Source organism: Colias philodice, chromosome 3 (assembly GCF_061535455.1).
Source record: "Colias philodice isolate Cphi_HAF_F1 chromosome 3, ilColPhil1 Martin Lab GWU primary, whole genome shotgun sequence".
In the NCBI taxonomy this organism is placed as follows: Eukaryota; Metazoa; Arthropoda; class Insecta; order Lepidoptera; family Pieridae; genus Colias; species Colias philodice.
In genome coordinates, this window is record NC_143088.1 from 12,141,863 (window position 1) to 12,161,185 (window position 19,323).

The following is a 19,323-nucleotide window of genomic DNA, read 5'->3' on the forward strand; positions in this document are numbered from 1 at the left end:
ATAATAACTCGTAAAACAAAAATAAATCAAACCATACACAAATAAGATGACTTTCCCGTTTTCACAGTAAATATATAGTTACTATCATACATAAACTTTTAATTCAAAATATAAGGGTTTCCAGAAATAACTTTGATTTTCCCTACATGTATTACATTACCATACCATTAAGAATCTTTTACATGAACATATTCTATAATATGTATCCAATTATCCTTCATCTTATTACATGGGAATTGGGATAAACCCGTCTCTGCGTATTTATTATCAGACAATAAATGTCACGGAATATATCTTTGACCTTGATAAAACCTTAATAATTTTGGGCTACATTAGGAAAAATTTTTACGTATAATATTATCTATATTTTGTTTTAGGAGAGTTGTTTCTAAAGTTTGATTGTGTGTGTGTTTAGCATGCAATCTAGGTTTAACAGTTTGATAGTTTATTATAGATTGAGTTGTGCCTAAAGTAAATGCTATCCCATCAAAAACATCCTGTAAAAAACCCAAGTCTCGCAGCTCAGTCTTTCTACCGTCAAAAGTTGTGAGATCCATGTAATACCATCGAGATAGAATGTACTACGTACTAGAGAGGCGATCGCTACTACACTCTCTTTAACACGAGCTAGAGGTAAGAATCACAAGTCTCTTTAGTCTGTGTCGGACTGTGCCCCCCGCTTGCCGCGTCAACACGTGTTATTGCTCTGTTCAAAATGCCTTCGTGTTTGCTTAGATATTGTTTTAACAGTTCCCATAATACAAACAAAGCCCGAGGAGTGACTTTTCACCAGTAAGTTTCCTTATTATGAGTAAGTCATGCATTTTACTAATATTGTTATCATTTTGCGAAAAATCACCACGCGTTCTGCGTTTCGCGCCATTTTTCATAGACTAACAGCACAGACGTGACACTATCGATGAGTCTGTTAAAAAAATGTAACTGGATTTTTTTAACTATGTATATACAATATCTACTAGGAAAGATTACCGTGGTGTAGTACCTAAATATTTATACTTTTACCCGACTACGCAAAGTAAAACGGTAGGTTATATTAAGTAATATTTATTTATTTACCTATTTTTATTTATTAAAAAAAGCCTAATCAATAGTTGTTCCAATAGGATTTATAAATTATTATGCACAACAATTACAAATAAACACAACATTCACAGAAACTAATACAGTAAAAGTTCCTTAATCGCGCTTCCTTTATTCGTGTTTTCACTATTCGCGGATTAAAAAAATGCGACCCAATTTCTATATTCACGACTAAAAATTTTTTTTATTCGCGGATTTAATAAGTACATACATAATAATAAAATTATTCCAATAGGTATCTTACCCAATATCCTTGTCAAATGGACTAATAAGAAAGTAAAATAGATCTTATAACAAGTTTGCCTAAAGTACATAATATTATGTTCTTAAATGATATCGCCGAGGCCTTTGACACAAGCCGCCTTTGTCGCAAGCCACCTCTGCAGCGATTGATGCATTGCTTAATCTTTGAACTTGAAGCCACGCCTCGCTCGTTCCACACGTACCCCACCACATCGGCCGCGCGCAATGTTTTTGTTTGGAATAACCCCTCTAGTAATATATCTCGATGTGTAATACCAAGTCGGTTAATCTATTTAGTGTCTACTTGAAGGACCTTCTGTCTTAAGTTATTACATAAGTTATTATCATGCCAATATTAAAAATATTTAACGTTTTAAACAAATAGATCGACTTGGACATCGCTTGATTTGATTATTAGTATGTATCACACTACACAGCACGATGGGCCAGCGACCAACAGGAACGAGAGTTTCAATCGCGTGAGGCGCGAGAGACTAAAGAATCTAATATAATATTGTAATATTCATTTTGTTTTCATGCGATGTCCAAGTCGATCTATTTGTTTAAGACGTTAAATATTTTTAATATTGGCATGATAATAACTTATGTCCTCTTTTTATCAATCGAAATTATAAATGAAAATCGCAAACTTATAGGTTAGGTTTCGAGGCACATCCGAACAGCATGAGGGCGCTCGCACGTATGCGTGCGACTGCCGCTCGCTCGAAGGCATTCACATTTCATTGTTCTGTCATTTTGGCGTATATTTTGCTTGTCAGTCATAGAGTAAAATAGAGGCCAGTCTGTCTGTAAGGAGGCTAGTCGCGCCAACAATTTATATATAACAGATTTAAATTATAATATATTGTTTTATTAGATTTTCGTACTTCAAGACATGTCCAATCATGTGTTTTTCATTACGTCGACCATTTTACAAGTAATAATGTTGTTCAGTTTCATGGGCTAAACACACCCTTACCCACCCTATACCCCCTCCCTTGCCTCATATGGTAGGTACCTATCTACACCTATTAAATTTATAACCACCACCAACCACCAACTGCATAAATAACTTTGTAATCCCATATATTTATATGGGATTACAAAGTTATTGATGCAGTTGGTGTATTTGGAAAACTGGACCGAAATTACAAAATATTTAAGTTTTCCCATGATTAAGACACTAAACTCTATATGTATTCCAAATATGAAGCTTCTAAGTCTGCTAGAAGTGCCTTGGACTTTTGATGATCGGTGAGTCAGTGAGTGACAAAATTTAGAAACTTTAACAAGTTGTCATTCTTAAACTACTGGTTCAAATTGACTGAAATTTTAAATATTCCGTGTTTATACAATGCCGGATTAGTTACTGAAGATTCAGGTTTCTTGCTTTATCCACAACCGAATTATAGGGGGTCGAAAAAGGCCCGAATTGCTTCGAGAAAAGGATGGTACGGCTGTGCCGCTTTTTTTTTGCTCGACTTGGCGGGGGCACTGCCGTGCCCCCAGATAGGCCAGTTTGAGGCCAGTATCACGCACGCTACGGGTGTGAGCATGTGTGTGTTTTTGTGTATGTATGTGGGGGGAGGGGGGTTTGCATGGTCTGTAGAAAACAGTTTGATGGTCTAAGTATTTTAAATTAAAACACTTTTAGCCAAGTTACTTTAATTTAAAATACTTAGATGAATTAAACAGAAACTATCAAGAATTTGGGGCTTTAAGTCTATTTAATATTCACATAAAAAAACTATTCAAATTTTCTGCGTAAATAATGTCTCCAAAAAATCTTCAGAATATTTCATTTTGAACTCCTCTCTGAACGGATTTTAATTTCTTGACAGTGAAAATGTAAAGGATAAATTTCAGGCAGACAGATTTTTTTTCTTATAAGAAAATATTGTTTGTCTAGTATCTAGACGTTCTAAGAAAAGCGTCTGACAACGAACTAGTTAAGTGGAATCTAGTACAAAAATAGTATATTTCTAAGAAAATCTATGTTAACAGATGAGCGTTAACTTCAGAAGTTACATACCTACTTACTCCTAAAATCTTCCTACGAGTTCTATAGTGAGTTTTTACAGAATATCATTTACCATTTCTGAACCTTTTTCAACCGACTCCAAGAACTGCGGAGTTTCTTAATTTGATTGGATTTTTTTTTTTAACTTTGTTACCTCAGAACTTCCAATTAGGTGAATCGATTTTGATGATTGTTTTGTACTAGCTGTGCCCGCGGTTTCCCCGCATTGCTCCGCTCCTATTGATCTTTGTGTAATCTATACATATAATAAAATCGTAGGAAAGTCAAAACTGTACATTGAATATTTTTTTAAAAGAATACATAATCCATGATCTATAATCGATATAGAAGCCAAAAACATAGTTTTTAGAATTTTTGTCTGTTTGTCTGTTTGTCTGTTTGTCTGTTTGTCTGTTTGTCTGTATGTTTGTCCAGGCTAATCTCGAAAAGTACTGCATAGATTGACTTCAAATTTTGCATGAATATTACTAACAGGTCGGGTGAGGCTTTTTTAAACATATTATCATGCTATCACCTCCGGGGGAGGAGCTGTGAACCTTTTTTTTTCTTACGTATTCCGTGAATTACGACAGCGTACAATCTAAAGACTCATGTTTAAATGTTGGTTTCGGGTAAGCCATGCTATTATCTAGCTTTACACAATAAAAACTATGTCATTTACGTAATTTGGGCAGAGAATCAGTTTAATGAATTTATTAGTATACAAATTTGAAACAGCGCCATCTATGAGATTTCGTAAAAATCAAATCAATTTACATGTTAACACTACTGAACACAATGTTAAAAATTAATAATTTAAATATAATTATGTTATTTATTTATTTAACTCTTTAACCCATATCTTCCCTTCCCTATAAGGTGCGCTTATAATTTTATTCGTGTGAATATATACTACATTTTTAAAAGTGAGGGTAGATGTTTATTATTTTAAGTCAAACTAGACACCATTACAGTTAATCTAATATTGATTGTGTTCATTGGTTACATTTTTAAAAATCTTCGTGTTTTAAAAATTCGATAACGAGGCGGGACTCGAACCAGCATTCTTTAGTGGTCGAATTTTTTCTATTCTTTATAAATTTATTGTTTATGAATTTATATTTATAAACAATAATACAAAAAGGTTAGGTTCGTTGATAATTATTATTCCTTCATCATTTACATGTTGTAAGTAAAAATTTACTTTGACTGTTAATACTTTTGTTCAGTATTTACCTGTATGATTATTGCTTGGTAATTAATATATCGCACCCTTAGAATTACAACGACGCAAGTGCAAAATTTCGTTAAAATGACTTAAGTATAACAAACACTATAAAAAGTGTTTTGCTATCGTAAGGAACATTGACTCTTTTGTAATTACCATAAATGCCGCTAGATGGAAGTAGCGTCAACGTCAAATTGAGCGAGACTTAAAAACAACAACGACTGATTGGTTAGTTACTCGCGAGGAGCGGGACGAGCTTGTTGCTTCACAGTGCTACATCGACGCTAAGGTAATTAAGCCATTTTTTTTTACTTTTATAAGAGGAACATTGACTCAAATGTAACTTATGTCATTAAAAAAAAAAAAAATCTACCTTTTATATGAACAATGACGCTTATTACAATTAGGTCATTGTTCTTCTAGATTACATTATTAATTATTTTTTTTAGGTTGACACATAATGGAGTCACGGGGGGCTAAATTAGTAAGATTGGCTAAGGACCATTGTCGTACTGAGGAGAATGACTCTGTTAATCAAACAGTATCAAAAAAATCAGGTTCTAACATGCAAGAAGTTACGGATTCATTAATTTCATCTGGTTCTGAGATAGGTGACTTTTCTGGAACCAGTTCAGATGAATTTAGGCCATCGAATAACAGAGACAATAGCAGTAGCGAAGACAGTAGTTCGAGTAGTTCTTCCTCTTCTTCTTCTAGTTCGGAAGATGAACATGAAACCAATGTGTCTGCTCCTGAAGCATCTATTGCAACTCACGACTCAACGATTTCTAAGTCACCAGAACCAAAAAAGGCAAAAAAGCGTACCAAAAATCCAAATAATTGGAAAAGAATACGCGCAAAGCATCTTAAAAATAGCGGAAAAGAGTACCTTTCTAGAACAGGCAAGTACATGAGCGGGAAAGCTATGGGGCCCCCATGTTCATTTAAGTGCAGACTTGTTTGTGCCAATAAATTTTCTGAAGAAGAAAGACAAGCTATTTTTAACAGTTATTGGGAATTAGGTAACTTACAGCGGCAAAGAGCGTATCTCAGTTCCTGCATTAAACCACTTAAAGTAGCATACAGACGTATCAAGGTTGATGTCCAGAATAATCAACCTGCAAAGCCTAGAAACCCAAATACAGCATATTATTTACTTATAAATGGGATAGAAAAAAGAGTATGTAAAAAATTTCTGTTAAATACATTAGGCATTGCTGAAAGAACACTTCGCACTGTGATTCACGCCAAAAATGAAGACCTGGGTGCTGCTCCACAAGATAAAAGAGGACACCATAAGAATCATTCCAATCTGCCGGAAGAAGTAAGACAATCTATAATAGATCATATACAATCGATACCTAAAATTGAAAGCCATTATTTGAGAGCTAACACTAGCAGGGAATATGTTGATGGCGGCTTATCGGTATCAGAAATGCACAGAAACTATGAGGTCTTAAGAAGGGAAAATAATTTACCAACTGCACCATACGCTGCATATCTATACATATTCAATACACAGTTTAATATTGGGTTCTTTATACCGAAGAAAGATCAGTGTGACGTTTGCGTTGGTTATAAAAACGCACCCACGGAAGTGAAACCGCAACTTGAGGTCGAATATAAATCACACCTGGAAGAAAAAAGTTTAAGCCGTCTTGAAAAACAAAGAGATATGAATAATGGAAATTTATTTGTTGCCACCTATGATTTGCAAGCGGTATTGCCATGTCCTGTCGGAGATTCTTCCGCATTCTTTTACAAAACTCGACTAAATTGTTATAACTTTACGGTAAATTTCTATTGTTATGCATAAATTAATATTTAGTAATTTATTTTTAAGTGATTCGACTCTTTTAATTACCGATTTTTTTTTAGGTGACCGATGGAAAAAATGGACATACCACTTGTTATTTTTGGCATGAGGGTATGGGTCATAGGGGTGCCATTGAAATCGGATCCTGCGTTTATAAGTATTTAGAAGAATTGGCTACAAAGCATCCTAATTGTGACGTTATTTTTTATTCTGACAATTGCTGTGGCCAGCAGAAAAACAAGTAAGTGACTCCGAAACTGCCTTACTTATTTAGTATTATTTTAAAAGTACTCATTCCTAAATTACTCCTTTCTTTTCAGGTATATTCTTACGATGTATTTTTTTGCTGTGTCGAAATTAAACATAAAATCTATAACCCATAAATTTCTGATTCGCGGTCACACGCAAAACGAGGGTGATACCGCCCATTCTTTGATTGAAAAGTGCATTAAAAAGGAGAGGAAATCAAGTCCAATTTATGTTCCAGATCAATATGTTAATGTCATAAGAAAAGCTAAAAAATCTGGGAACCCGTTTAAAGTGTTTGAATTGAATTACGACAGCTTTTTTGACCTGAAAGTATTAGCAGAGGAGTTAAACATAAATTTATCTAAAAATGTTCATGGCGATCAAATTAAATTGAGCGAATTAAAAGTGGTCCAATTTACAAAGAATAAGAATACCTTTGAATATAAATTATCTTATAAAACTGAAAACATGTTGCAAGCTAATATTACAGTACAAAGAAATTTACGCACTAGCAGACCAACTAGATCGATTGATGAGATATACCTTAAGCCGGCATATAATTCTAAAATACCAATATCTGAACGCAAGAAACAAGATATATTACAATTAATTGAAAAGAATATAGTACCTCATTACTATGCAGAATATTACAGGAACCTATAGTTTAGTATTCTACTATTTTTATTTAATTCTTATGAGACAATGTCATAAGTTCATTGTTAAGTGATTTTTCAAAGGACAAAATAACATTTTTTAATACTGATTATGAATACTGATTATTTTTAGAAGACTGATTATGCTTAATAGTATTAATAAACGTTGATTAATTTAACCTGTGTTTTATTTGCTTTCTTCAAAAAAGTAGCACCTATTTACCATTTTTCCTTTATAACTCAAAAGTTAATAATTTCTATTTGCCAGTTTCAAGTTACAAGCTAACTTTTAATTATATCTTTTCCTTTTTTGGGCATATTATTGAAATAATGATAACTAATTATTTTTAATTTGATAAATGTTGTACCATTACGTCATTGTTCGTCACATTTTTTATTCTTTTACATATATTTCAGTGGTACAATGACTTAACTGTAGATGCCCTGTATTTTGAAAATAATTTAAAAATAAAACTACAAAATACTTAGGCATTATATTTAACTAATATCAAAGTAATAATAACCAAGTACCAGTATTATGTTAACTTTTTATAAATATTGTGTATACAAAAGAGTTATTGAGTAAAATGTAAATTAAAAGTTTCAAATGCATTTTTCTCGATTTGATGGTATTTGCACTTACGTCATTGTAATTATAAGGGTGCGATATTTTCATGTCGTATACCTAATTAAAAACATAAGTTTGATGTGAAACTAGCTGGATTTATTTTTACACACTCACAGTCTTATATTTTGTGTTAATGTTAAAATAGTATTTATAGTGTAAATCATAATATTTTTTCACAATTAAAAATATTTCCTTTTTTTGATGGTGTTGGCATCGAATTAAACCTTGCTGTCGTTTCGTTCACAAAAAGTGAAGTTATGAGGACCGAATATGTAGCCGCCTCAACTTACGGAAACGAGAGTAACCTGCGTTGTCTGTTAGTTATTGTATAGTCGAATTTAACGTTACATGGAAATTGGCATCTAATTATATGAATAATACTTATATTAAATCTGTAGAGGTCAATTCTGTACATGAAATATATTTCCTAAATAACTATCACGAGGTGATTAGGGATCGACACTGACGCCAAAAATTTTTGTCCGTCTGTCTGTCTGTATAACCGTTATAGAAACAAAAACTACTCGACGGATTTAAACGAAACTTGGTACAATTATTAGTATGAAAGAAATGTTCTCCATATTATATAAAAAATATCTCCCGACATCATAATTAATGTCTATCTTTTATGGTTGAGCTTAGGAGTTCAAAGCTTTCTGATTATATTTGTCTACTAGCTGTGCCCGCGACTTCGTCCGCGTGGAATAGTGACTATGGGACCTATGACCATGGGCTCAGGGTGGGGCAACAATAATTGTTTTTATTTTCATGCTTCCACTCCCACGCCCACTCCCAGGCCCACGCCAACGCCCACGCCCACTCCCCTTCACAATTGGTACCTACCAGATCAAAGCCAGGGTAAGCGCCCCACCCAGCCCCACCGTGGCTACGCCCATGCTGAATTACTACTTAACATACAATTATTGAGTAAATACGTACTACCATAAATAATTAAAAGAATTGTTATTAAAATTTCTTACTAAACTGAGCTAAAAAACTTACGTACCAACTTATTAAAGAAAATCAAGAAATGAAATGCCTAACCTATACCAAATAGTTACTACATAATATTGTAATTAAAAATTATGATTAGTATATAATATCGAAAATCAAAAAAGAAATGCCTAACTAATTCTACGTAAAATTTCTTTTAAATTATGTCATATTATTTTTTAGGAACCAGGGGGGGAGAGGAGCAAATTCTATTTCCTTCCTTTCTTAAATGGATGTTTTTAATAATGTATGGTGTAGCCACTGATCAGCTTAATCGATACTCAATTTTTATCAAATCCAGCAACAAATCCAAATTAGATGTTTCCTGTCTCACGCACGTAACTAAAGGCTGAAGAGAGAGAGAGAGGGAGCACGTAACTTAACCGTTTAGACGAAGAAAAGTGTATAGAAAAAGGAATAAATAATTTCATAAACTTCCCAACGATCTTTAAAAATAAATTATTATATCATTTTTTTCATTCCCACTTTTACCCCTATGTAGGTATAATAAGTGGATGAACCGATTTCGATACAATTTATCTAAGAACCAGCGTCGGAAAATATGCTGCCTAACAAAAAAAAGCCGCATCTAATTCGGTTTACCTGTTAGCCAGCTACGGTGCCATAGACAGACACACACACACACACACAGAAATACATAGCAGTCAAACACATAACACCCGTCTTTTTGCGTCGGGGGTTAAAAATATAATACGACATAATTTAAAGGACATTTTGTGTGGAAAATTTACCTATTAGAAGTAACCATAATGTTAATTTGACCCCGCCCCCCCTACTACCTCAGCTTACCCCCAAACCCTTGGGGAATTTTGATATGATTATCTGGACATGTAAAGGAATAACTGTAGCGTATAACAGATAAATAATTACGTTTTATCGTACACTGTACAGTGTACAATAGAATGCCTTAGCAAATGTTCGCCGTGATTACTTATAAATTGTCATAACTTTTTTATTTATGAACCGATTGACATGAAAACACTAACTGTTAAATGAAGATCACCACAATACATTAGTGAAAACCGCATCTAAATCGGATAAGCCGTTTCTGAGATTAGCGTGCACAAACATACAGACAAACAGACAAAAAAATTTTTAACTACAGTTTTGGGTTCAAGATCGATTTAATAATAACACCTGCTAATTTTTTTCTACATATTTTCATTGTACAGACATCGCTTTTCCACAATTTTATTATATGTATTGATGATGATGATGATTGATGATTATAACACTCTCAGTCCGTTTTAACTTAATTTTTATTTACTCGCATCAGTGCCACCTAAAAAATCTTTACATCGAAATTCGAGCAAAGCTAAGAAAATGAGAAATAAGAGTTCTCAAGGATCGTTAGAGGTGTTATGCCGAGAACCTGAAACCGCTTCACAACGAGAATTGCGGCTCACAGCTGACCGCGAACGGCATGTACTATCCTGTGAGACCGAAACCTTCACTGAGAGGGTATAACGTCTCACAGCTGATCGCAAATGGCATATTTTATCTCGATAATCTGAAACTTTTATTCAATATGAAGACCGATTGACAAATGATAGGGTGCACCATAATATTATTCGATCTCTTGAAGATGAACATGAGCATAAGCAATGACTAGAGTAGGGACGCGAATATTACCATTATTTGAGACAAGATTATTTGAGACAAGTACGATTAATAAGTTTGTTTAATGAAAGATTAAGAATTGAAACTATTTGGTCTCTTGAAACGGACGAATAGCGAGAGGCCCGTCATACTGTAGACAGATTTCGACAGTCTTAATGACTTAAGAGGTAAACATAGAAGATCAATCTACGAATTCGGTGGTGTGGTCCGACAAATATAAAAGTGGGTTTGCTTATAACCTCACAATTGATTACAGATCATCTTCTGTATAGGCGATATTAACGTAGTATGTTCTTTTTGTAATGCTTTAAAGAGGAGTAAGGAGTCGGCTTTCGTTTGAAGATACACCAGAACCTTTGAAATCACTACTTTTAGAGGAACATGTGCAATCTAAACAGTTCTTATACAATATTCGCTCTTATAGTAGTGCGTTTTAAATGATCCTTTGGTGCTCAACAATTATCAGAGGATCCTTTCATGCTTACTTTTAAGATACAAGGTCAAGTTTATCATTTGATAGGATCCCTTTTGCCTGAAGGCCAACCTAAGTTTCTTCAAATATATTTTGTATTCGACTACAACGAATAGTCGAATACAAGAAATCAATATTTCTCGAATTTAAAATATTACAATTTTTCCTACAGTAGGGCGACGAATGTATTTTCGCATAGTAACGGAGGGGAACTCGCGGGGGGTCAAGTGATGCGGGCCACGTACCACAAACATGCTTAGTTTGTTGTACCGAGCGCGAAAGAAAGTCATCGTGTTTTTAGTAAAATTACTATGTAAACTAACGTAATTTAATACTTAGGTACATATTATACAGGGTGTAATCGTTAAGTGTGCACAGGCGATTTTTCCGTAAGTATTACAGATAACAAAAAAACTTTAAACTGACATCGAAAGTACCTACTTAACCTAATGAGTAAAATGGCCGTAATAAATTTTTAAAAATAAATCGAGAAATATCAAAAAGATTATCTTTAAACCCTCACATACATTAAGTATGAAATATGAATATCCCATATACATTTAATATGAAAGATTTTAGCTTTATTTTTCTTTTTTGGTTTTCTGCTTTAATTACTTCGCAAATTTGAAGTGGCATTTTCCACACTTTTTCCGGACATTTTCACGCATTTTCCGGATATTTTCCGGGGATTTTCCGAGCATTTTCCGGGCATTTTCCAGGCATTTTCCACGCTTTTTCCGGACATTTCCACGCGTTTTCCGGATATTTTCCAGACATTTCCCTGGCATTTTCCGGTTATTTTCCGGTTATTTTCCGGGATTTTCCAGACATTTTCCGGGAATTTCCCAGGGATTTTCCGAGCATTTTCCGGGGATTTTCCGAGCACTTCCCGGGGATTTTCCGAGCATTTCCCGGATATTTTCCAGGCATTTTCCAGGGATTTTCCACGGTTTTTCCGGAAATTTCAACGCATTTTCCGAGCATTTCCCAGGCATTTTCCGGTTATTTTCCGGGAATTTCCCAGGCTTTTCCGGGGATTTTCCGAGCATTTTCCGGGGATTTTCCGAGCAATTCCCGGGGATTTTCCGAGCATTTCCTGGATATTTGCCGGACATTTTCCGGATATTTTCCAGGCATTTTTCAGGGATTTTCCCACGGTTTTTCCGGAAATTTCCACGCATTTTCCGAGCATTTCCCAGGCATTTTCCGGTTATATTCCGGGAATTTCCCAGGCTTTTCCGGGCATTTCCCAGGCATTTTCCGGTTATTATCCGGGAATTTCCCAGGCTTTTCCGGGGATTTTCCGAGCATTTTCCGGACATTTCCCTGGCATTTTCCGGGGATTTTCCAGACATTTCCCGGGGATCTTCCGAGCATTTCCCGGATATTTTCCGGACATTTTCACGCATTTTCCGAGCATTTCCCAGGCATTTTCCGGTTATTTTCCGGGAATTTCCCAGGCTTTTCCGGGGATTTTCCGAGCATTTCCCGGGGATTTTCCAGACATTTACTAAAAAAGAAAAAGAAAGCTAAAATCTTTCATATTAAATGTAGGTATATGGGATATTCATATTTCATACTTAATGTATGGGAGGGTTTAAAGATAATTTTTTTGATATTTCTCGATTTATTTTTAAAAATTTATTACCGCCATTTTACTCATTAGGTTAAGTACTTTCGATATCAGTTTAAAGTTTTTTAAGATTTTCTTATCAGAGTATTCAATTTTAATGTAGTTTATTTTTATAAGAGACAATTAAGAACATTCAAAAATAAAGTGTCACGTATTTTTTTTAAACGACGAATGACGAAAAACGACGTAATCGCGGACGAAGTCGCGGGCAACAGCTAGTGATAATATATATAGCCTATAAGTCGCGTTAGAGTATATATTCTATACTATAACCGTACTTGATACATGGACTATCTTACAGTGATACCTACTTATATAATTTTTCAAATCCGACGCGTGGTTCCAGAGATTAGCGCTTTCAAGCAAATAAGCAAACTCTTAATCTTGATAATATGATATGAGTTTAGATTTGAAAGTAGAGGCTTCCCGTTGTTTTTGCATTCTTTCAACAACATTGATGATCAAATGACGTAAGATAAACGGTTGCGTTGCGCTCAACTTTGAGGGTGATAAAATTTAAGTATTGACATTACATGATATGAATTTTGAAAGAGTTTTTCACGTCCTTCATATAATATTTTACCAGTTTTATCGTATAAAATCGTGCTCAATACTCATAATAGGTGCTTTTGTAAGAAATCTATACTATTTTATACAAATTTACACTATTTAGCAATTAATATGACTTAATTTGTTTTTTCCCTTATTACCTATTTAAAATATTTCATCCATAAGCAACTGTCTGATTTAAAACATACATTTAAAATTGTATTGAATTATTACGCATATTTATATGAGATAATTCACACCGTGTGAAATATATATTCCTTAAATTCTTAATAACTTTCATGTAATTAAAACGAAACGCAAAATTCCCTATATTATTAAACAACCCACATAACAAAACAAAGAGGAACACAACCTCCGCCGAGATGCCGGCAAAAGTTGTCCAGAACTTCGCCTTAAGAATATATTAAGGCTTTGTTATAATTGTTTATCTTCTAAGATTCATATCTGTAATACTGAAGGCATCAACTTCATTTATATTCCGCTGAAGGGTCGAGATCATTACATAAGGAACAATACCCGAATTTAAATCTTTGGAAATAGCTCCCCATTGAATCGTAATCATAAATAGTATTTTGACTTATCTGAATACTCAAAGAGCTCAATTTTAAGTCACTGTTATTCTTGGTATTATAGCAATAGTGTGGCTTTTAGTCTTTTTAAGTTTGAGGGTTTGGGAGTGTTTATGTTGATTTTGAATAATTATATAGTACCCAATATAACAGTCTAGATTCTCTAGTAAGGTTTTCGATAGTTGATTCTTATGTCCATGTGATAGAATACTAAATATGGCCCTTTTAGTAGACGAGACGATAGTTGAAGTTGCAATAAGATAATGTATTAGGTAGAGGTCTCTCTTTAGATAACTAATAACTATCCGAATGTCTTTTATTATTAGACAACTGTATAAATAATAAATTTTAGCGTAGATATAGCCTAAAGATCTGAATCTGAAAGTTACAATCACAGGGGTTGACTTTTTTCATTAACTCTTAAAAAGTTGATTTAGAAGCTGGAAATTTGAACATCAGAAACATCACATTTGAGCAGAAACACTTAGTTAGGGAAAGGTAATGGCTAAACAGTTTAGGACTCTAAAACTATTGAATCAAAGTTCAAAATATCTTGGCACTTGAAATTGCGAGGTTACTAGTCCTTTCGGGGGTATGGGGCGGCTGTAATTCACACCTGTTTCCCTTTACGGACAATCCGCTAGGCGTCTAAGTACCAAGCAAGGCTGGAATACAAGTTCATACATTTGTACTTATGAATGCCTAGAGTATTTGCATATTTTGATCTCCAGCCTATATTTTGTTCAAACTAGAACTTTGAATCAAATAAGTAATAGGTACTTGCCTACGACACAAATGTCATTTTTAAATTTCTACGTAAGTAGATAGTTAGAATATTGGACCCCAGTTTATAATATTGAACTATATTTAGGTCAGGTATTTTTCTATTAATCAATTCAATTAGATACCTAGTCGGTTCGTGAACTTTTATGGTAGTAGGTTTTATGGTAGTATGGTAATTATAGGTAATAGCCATTGCTAGGTGTGTCTCACGATTTCGCCCGCAGCGAAAATTATTGGCAAAATATCAATTCCCTATTTCAGTCCTTCAGAAAAAGAAAATTGAAACAAAAACATGTAGTTACCTAGTCTCCAATTATTTTCTTTCCAAATTTCATCAAAATCGATGATGTGGTTTCAGCGTGAAGGCGTAAAAGATAGACTTTCGCAATTATAATATTAGTAGCTAAAATATACTAGAGATTTTCTCGTTCGTTATAAATATCTTATAAGTTAAGAAGATCGTAATATAGACAGTATAGATACACATAAAACTTACGCCATATCACTTCAATAACGTTTGTGAAGATCAAGTTATATATAATTTCCGATTTGTAACATTCGGATAATATATTAAGGGGAATAGTAAGTAGGTATATGTAAATCTTAATATATATATAAATCTCGTGTCACAATGTTTGTCCTCAATGGACTCCTAAACCACTTAACCGATTATAATAAAATTCGCACACCATGTGCAGTTCGATCCAACTTGAGAGATAGGATAGTTTAAACTTTAAACGTGTACCACGGCGAAGCCGGGGCGGACCGCTGGTATAAGTATAAGTAGTATGTAAATGTAAGTATTATTATGAAATAGCGAAGGAAAACACCATGAGGAAAATGACATGTCGAAGAATCAAAAGTTCGACGACATGTGACATCTGCCAACCCGCACTTGGCCAGCGAGTGTATTGGGTATGTACTATGTACCCTCATAGAATGGCCGTGTCCTAGTAGTGGGAAAATATTAGTTATATACTATTATAAAGGCGAAAGTTTGTATGGATGTTTATTACTCTTTCACGTAAAAACTACTGAACCGATTACAATGAAATTTAGCACACATATAGAGGGTAACTTGGATTAACACATAGGATAGGTTTTAAACCGGAACGGGATAAAAAACGGGATAAATCCCACGGGAACGGGAACTATGCGGGTTTTCCTTTGAAAACGCGGGCGAAGCCGCGGGCGGAAATCTAGTATTATATAATATTTAGCTGATGATGATGATAGTATTCAGTAGATAAATATACCTAAAGGATTAGGAGATATGCAATGATATCAAAATTATACTATGAAGTAAAAAGACCCATAAATTAAGAAACGTTGAAACTATTTCAAGAGCTTTTCCCGAAAGCTTTCGGTATTGGATTAATCTTAGCGTTGCTATACTTACCAATGTATCAAATGGCTTTAATCTATACCTACCTAGTGCTATTAATGTAATAAAGCGGTTTTTTCCACCATGTAAGCTACGAAACTGATAAACCTATTCTGAATATTCATTCAACAGTAGAAAGCTATACATTCATCCAGGGAGAAATAAACAATTTTTATCCCAGGAAAATCCGAGCAAATCCGGAGCCAAGTACTAGACATAAATATTTAAGCTAGTATTATCTTTTATTTTGTAGGTAACTTGTTTATCCATTCGCTAAAATAATCGCTTACAGCAAAGGAAATGGTGAGTAAAAGCAAATGGTTTTAGCTTTTCTAGTTACTTTATTTCGCAATTTTCTTTTCACTTTAATATTATGAACATTCTGTTGGATAAAGTTTGTTTTATACTTATTTCTATTTTATGCTATGTGTGTTGATTACTCTTATTGGAAATTATTTTTTTGGCACGGAGTAAAAAGCCAAATACTCGTAGTAGTTTTTACGCTAACGCGCTTAACGTAATTTCAAGAAACCGTAAAAATAACGTTATTTATTTTCAATTGAATTCAATAATATTAGCCAAGTAAAGCTAGTCCCAATTAATCTAAGAGTAATTACAATTAATTAAGACCGAAATATTATGTGCGGAAACAAATTTCAGTAATAACGTTGCTTTTAAACCGTTCTGAAGAAAAAGTTGAATTATTATTATTTTGATCGCGTGTTTTTATTGAATTTCGTTTAAAATTGCCATGATAGCATCACGAAATTCTTACATTTTCAAAAAAAAATCGATTATAAATCGATTCTAGAACGTCAAATTCCATTTTCAAACGTTCGCCGCGTAACTGCCAAATTACTCACATTATGAAAACAACTCCTTATTTCTCCAACCACACACTACACAACACACAGACGTTTTTACTGCTATTTAAATACAGCAAATACTAAAAATCACAGCACAATTTAATCTGTAATGTTTATTCACTCGCGTATATTTTAAAAAATCAACAAACGTAACATTCCATCGAATGATCGGGGCTAACTGAGCGGTGTGAACCCGGTCGCTTTTCAGAATATATCTAGCTCTTTCGCTCAGTATGGGGTTTTGAGGCTCGGTGTAGGCTGTCTCGCTCTCGCGGAGTTCGTATTACGTATAGGTCAATATGAAAACTCTTCGGGACTGGAGGCTGCGTAGTGTGACCACGTAATGGTGTTTATAATTTGCATTCGAATGTTACATTTTTGGGGGTTTGTTCATGTTAATTTTTTGTTATGCCTATTTATAGATTTAAATACATTGGATAAGGATAATATTTTAATGGTCATGTTTGGTCGTTCCATATCCTACAAATATTTTTTTTCATCGGCAAGAGACATTATTTTTTTTGGTTTTATTTTGTTAAATACTTTCATGACTTGTTAAATGGTATTATGATTTTCATTTAATATTGAATGAATGAATGAAAATTCTTTATTGCTTATAAATAAGTACAAATGCAAAAGCACACAACACATAATATAAAACAAGCAAAAGGCGGCCTTATCGCTAGGCAGCGATCTCTGCCAGGCAACCCTTATAACCCAATAATATTGTTTATGATGAGGTAAATAGTAAACTCAAAATATGTATACTTTGACTACCGCTACGACATTCATATTTTAACATGGCTACTAAAAACTACTAGAAAATTAATTAAAATTTAATACAGATAAAAATAAATAAGTTATATTTTGAATTGTATTTATGCTGAAAATTGATTTTATTTCATTACATCTTATTCAATCACGAAACACGACACATATCTCAAACCTTAGATTACAAAATAAAAGACAGATGGAGCGTTGCCGAACTAAACCGAATAATTTATCGTCATTTCCATAAAGCTATGTGTGCTGTCATTTCGCCGTTGCACTGTACGTACACGGTGCTTCTGTGTGGGTGTTATGTTACCAGATATTGAAAATTTTCCCAAAATTTTCCCCGACTACGGAAGAAAGAGGGTTATGTTTTTCGAGTGTAGGTATGTATGTATAATATTTCTTTGACACGCCCTGCAGTATAAACTGTTGGATCGATTTTGAGTTGTGACTTATGAGGTGTCATATATTGCAATCATCTGAATTATGAAGGTAGCTGTGGTGGTAGTGACGTAGGCTACATAAATTATTAGCAGTCATGTTTTAATTTTTATTTTAATATAAATTCGGGTTTTTGATATTATTTTATAATATTGTAAAAATTATTTTATCACCTATCTACTAAAGTTATACATGGACAAAATAATTTTATTCAATTTTTATTAAATAAATTAAGTACATTAAATTTATTAAATAAATTACATTAAAAAAAGTTTTTATTTTTCAAAACATATGAATGCGAATAGCGGTAGTTTTTATTCGAGAATGCGGGACATTTTATTTTCATCATATCCATCATGTGTTCACATGAATTAAATCGCAAGCGAAAACGACGCTTTTTATAAAAGTAACAAAAAAATGTATAATGCTTTTTAAAATAATCTAATAATGACCATGAACTTTTATTGCACTATACAAATAATCACATTCACGATCGAAAAATCCAACAGCACTACCCCGAATATCTTTTAACCATTTTACCCCTAAAAATGGCAAATTAATTTTCAAAATACTGGCAGCATACGTTGAAGTTTTGAATTCCTTCGTATTTGTAAAATTATTATTTGTATACAAAATTAAATAAGCCAAATAATCTACAGAAAATCTGTAAAACGATGTTTTATCTTTTTGTTTGTTTTCGGGAACAAGTTTTACAGCGTTTTAATATCACAAGACAGCATTTTTTTACTAAAATATCAAACCCCTTTTGACGTATTGCATGACACTAGAATCGCTATAGCACTAGCGGAGGAACGTATTCGTTTTTGATTTCGTATTTTCTTTGACACGGTCGATGAATGATTGACATGCTCCATCTGTATTTTATTTTGTAATCTAAGTCTCAAACCATAATTCAAAATAAAATAGGAAAAAAAATCGGATAGTCGCACCGAAACTTTTCAACGACTTTCTAAATCATAGAATCTCTACATAACCGGCTTTAATCACGCATGCGCAAACCCTACAGACGTACAGAACACACCCCAACGCTACGAGAGCACACATAAACAATCGTGACGTATGCATCGTACATTCCACGTACACACGCACAATTCTAAACAGATATACGATCTTTCATACAAATATTTTACGCACACATACACGCGTGTGTTGCACTTCTAGTTGATGTTTGTGTGCGTTTTGATATTCACTGAGCGCTGTCAACGTTTTTTAAAACTGTTTGTTCTAAGCAATGCACC

The 19,323-nt window shown here is 33.7% G+C and overlaps 2 protein-coding genes across 3 annotated transcripts in view; one reads left to right on the forward strand and one right to left on the reverse strand.

The window, feature by feature from the left end:
- The window catches only part of LOC149490070 (neuroligin-4, X-linked-like), a 99,694-nt gene extending 82,680 nt beyond the window's left edge, over positions 1-17,014 (reverse strand). Inside the window, exon 1 of the mRNA XM_089714869.1 lies at positions 16,847-17,014. The gene's annotated coding sequence lies outside the window, so the exon portion shown is untranslated. The remainder of the gene's footprint in view (positions 1-16,846) is intronic.
- LOC149490072 (uncharacterized) lies at positions 4,627-7,481 on the forward strand. 2 transcript variants are annotated; one of them, XM_089714866.1, is made up of 4 exons: positions 4,627-4,881; positions 5,042-6,384; positions 6,471-6,649; positions 6,729-7,481. In XM_089714866.1, the coding sequence occupies exons 2-4, from the start codon at positions 5,053-5,055 to the stop codon at positions 7,318-7,320; spliced, it is 2,103 nt and encodes a 700-aa protein (XP_089570992.1). In that variant the 5' UTR covers positions 4,627-4,881; positions 5,042-5,052; the 3' UTR covers positions 7,321-7,481. The 2 variants fall into 2 exon arrangements, with proteins under 2 accessions (XP_089570992.1, XP_089570994.1); XM_089714868.1 differs by having other exon boundaries at positions 4,627-6,384.
- Positions 17,015-19,323: the final 2,309 nt, after the last annotated feature.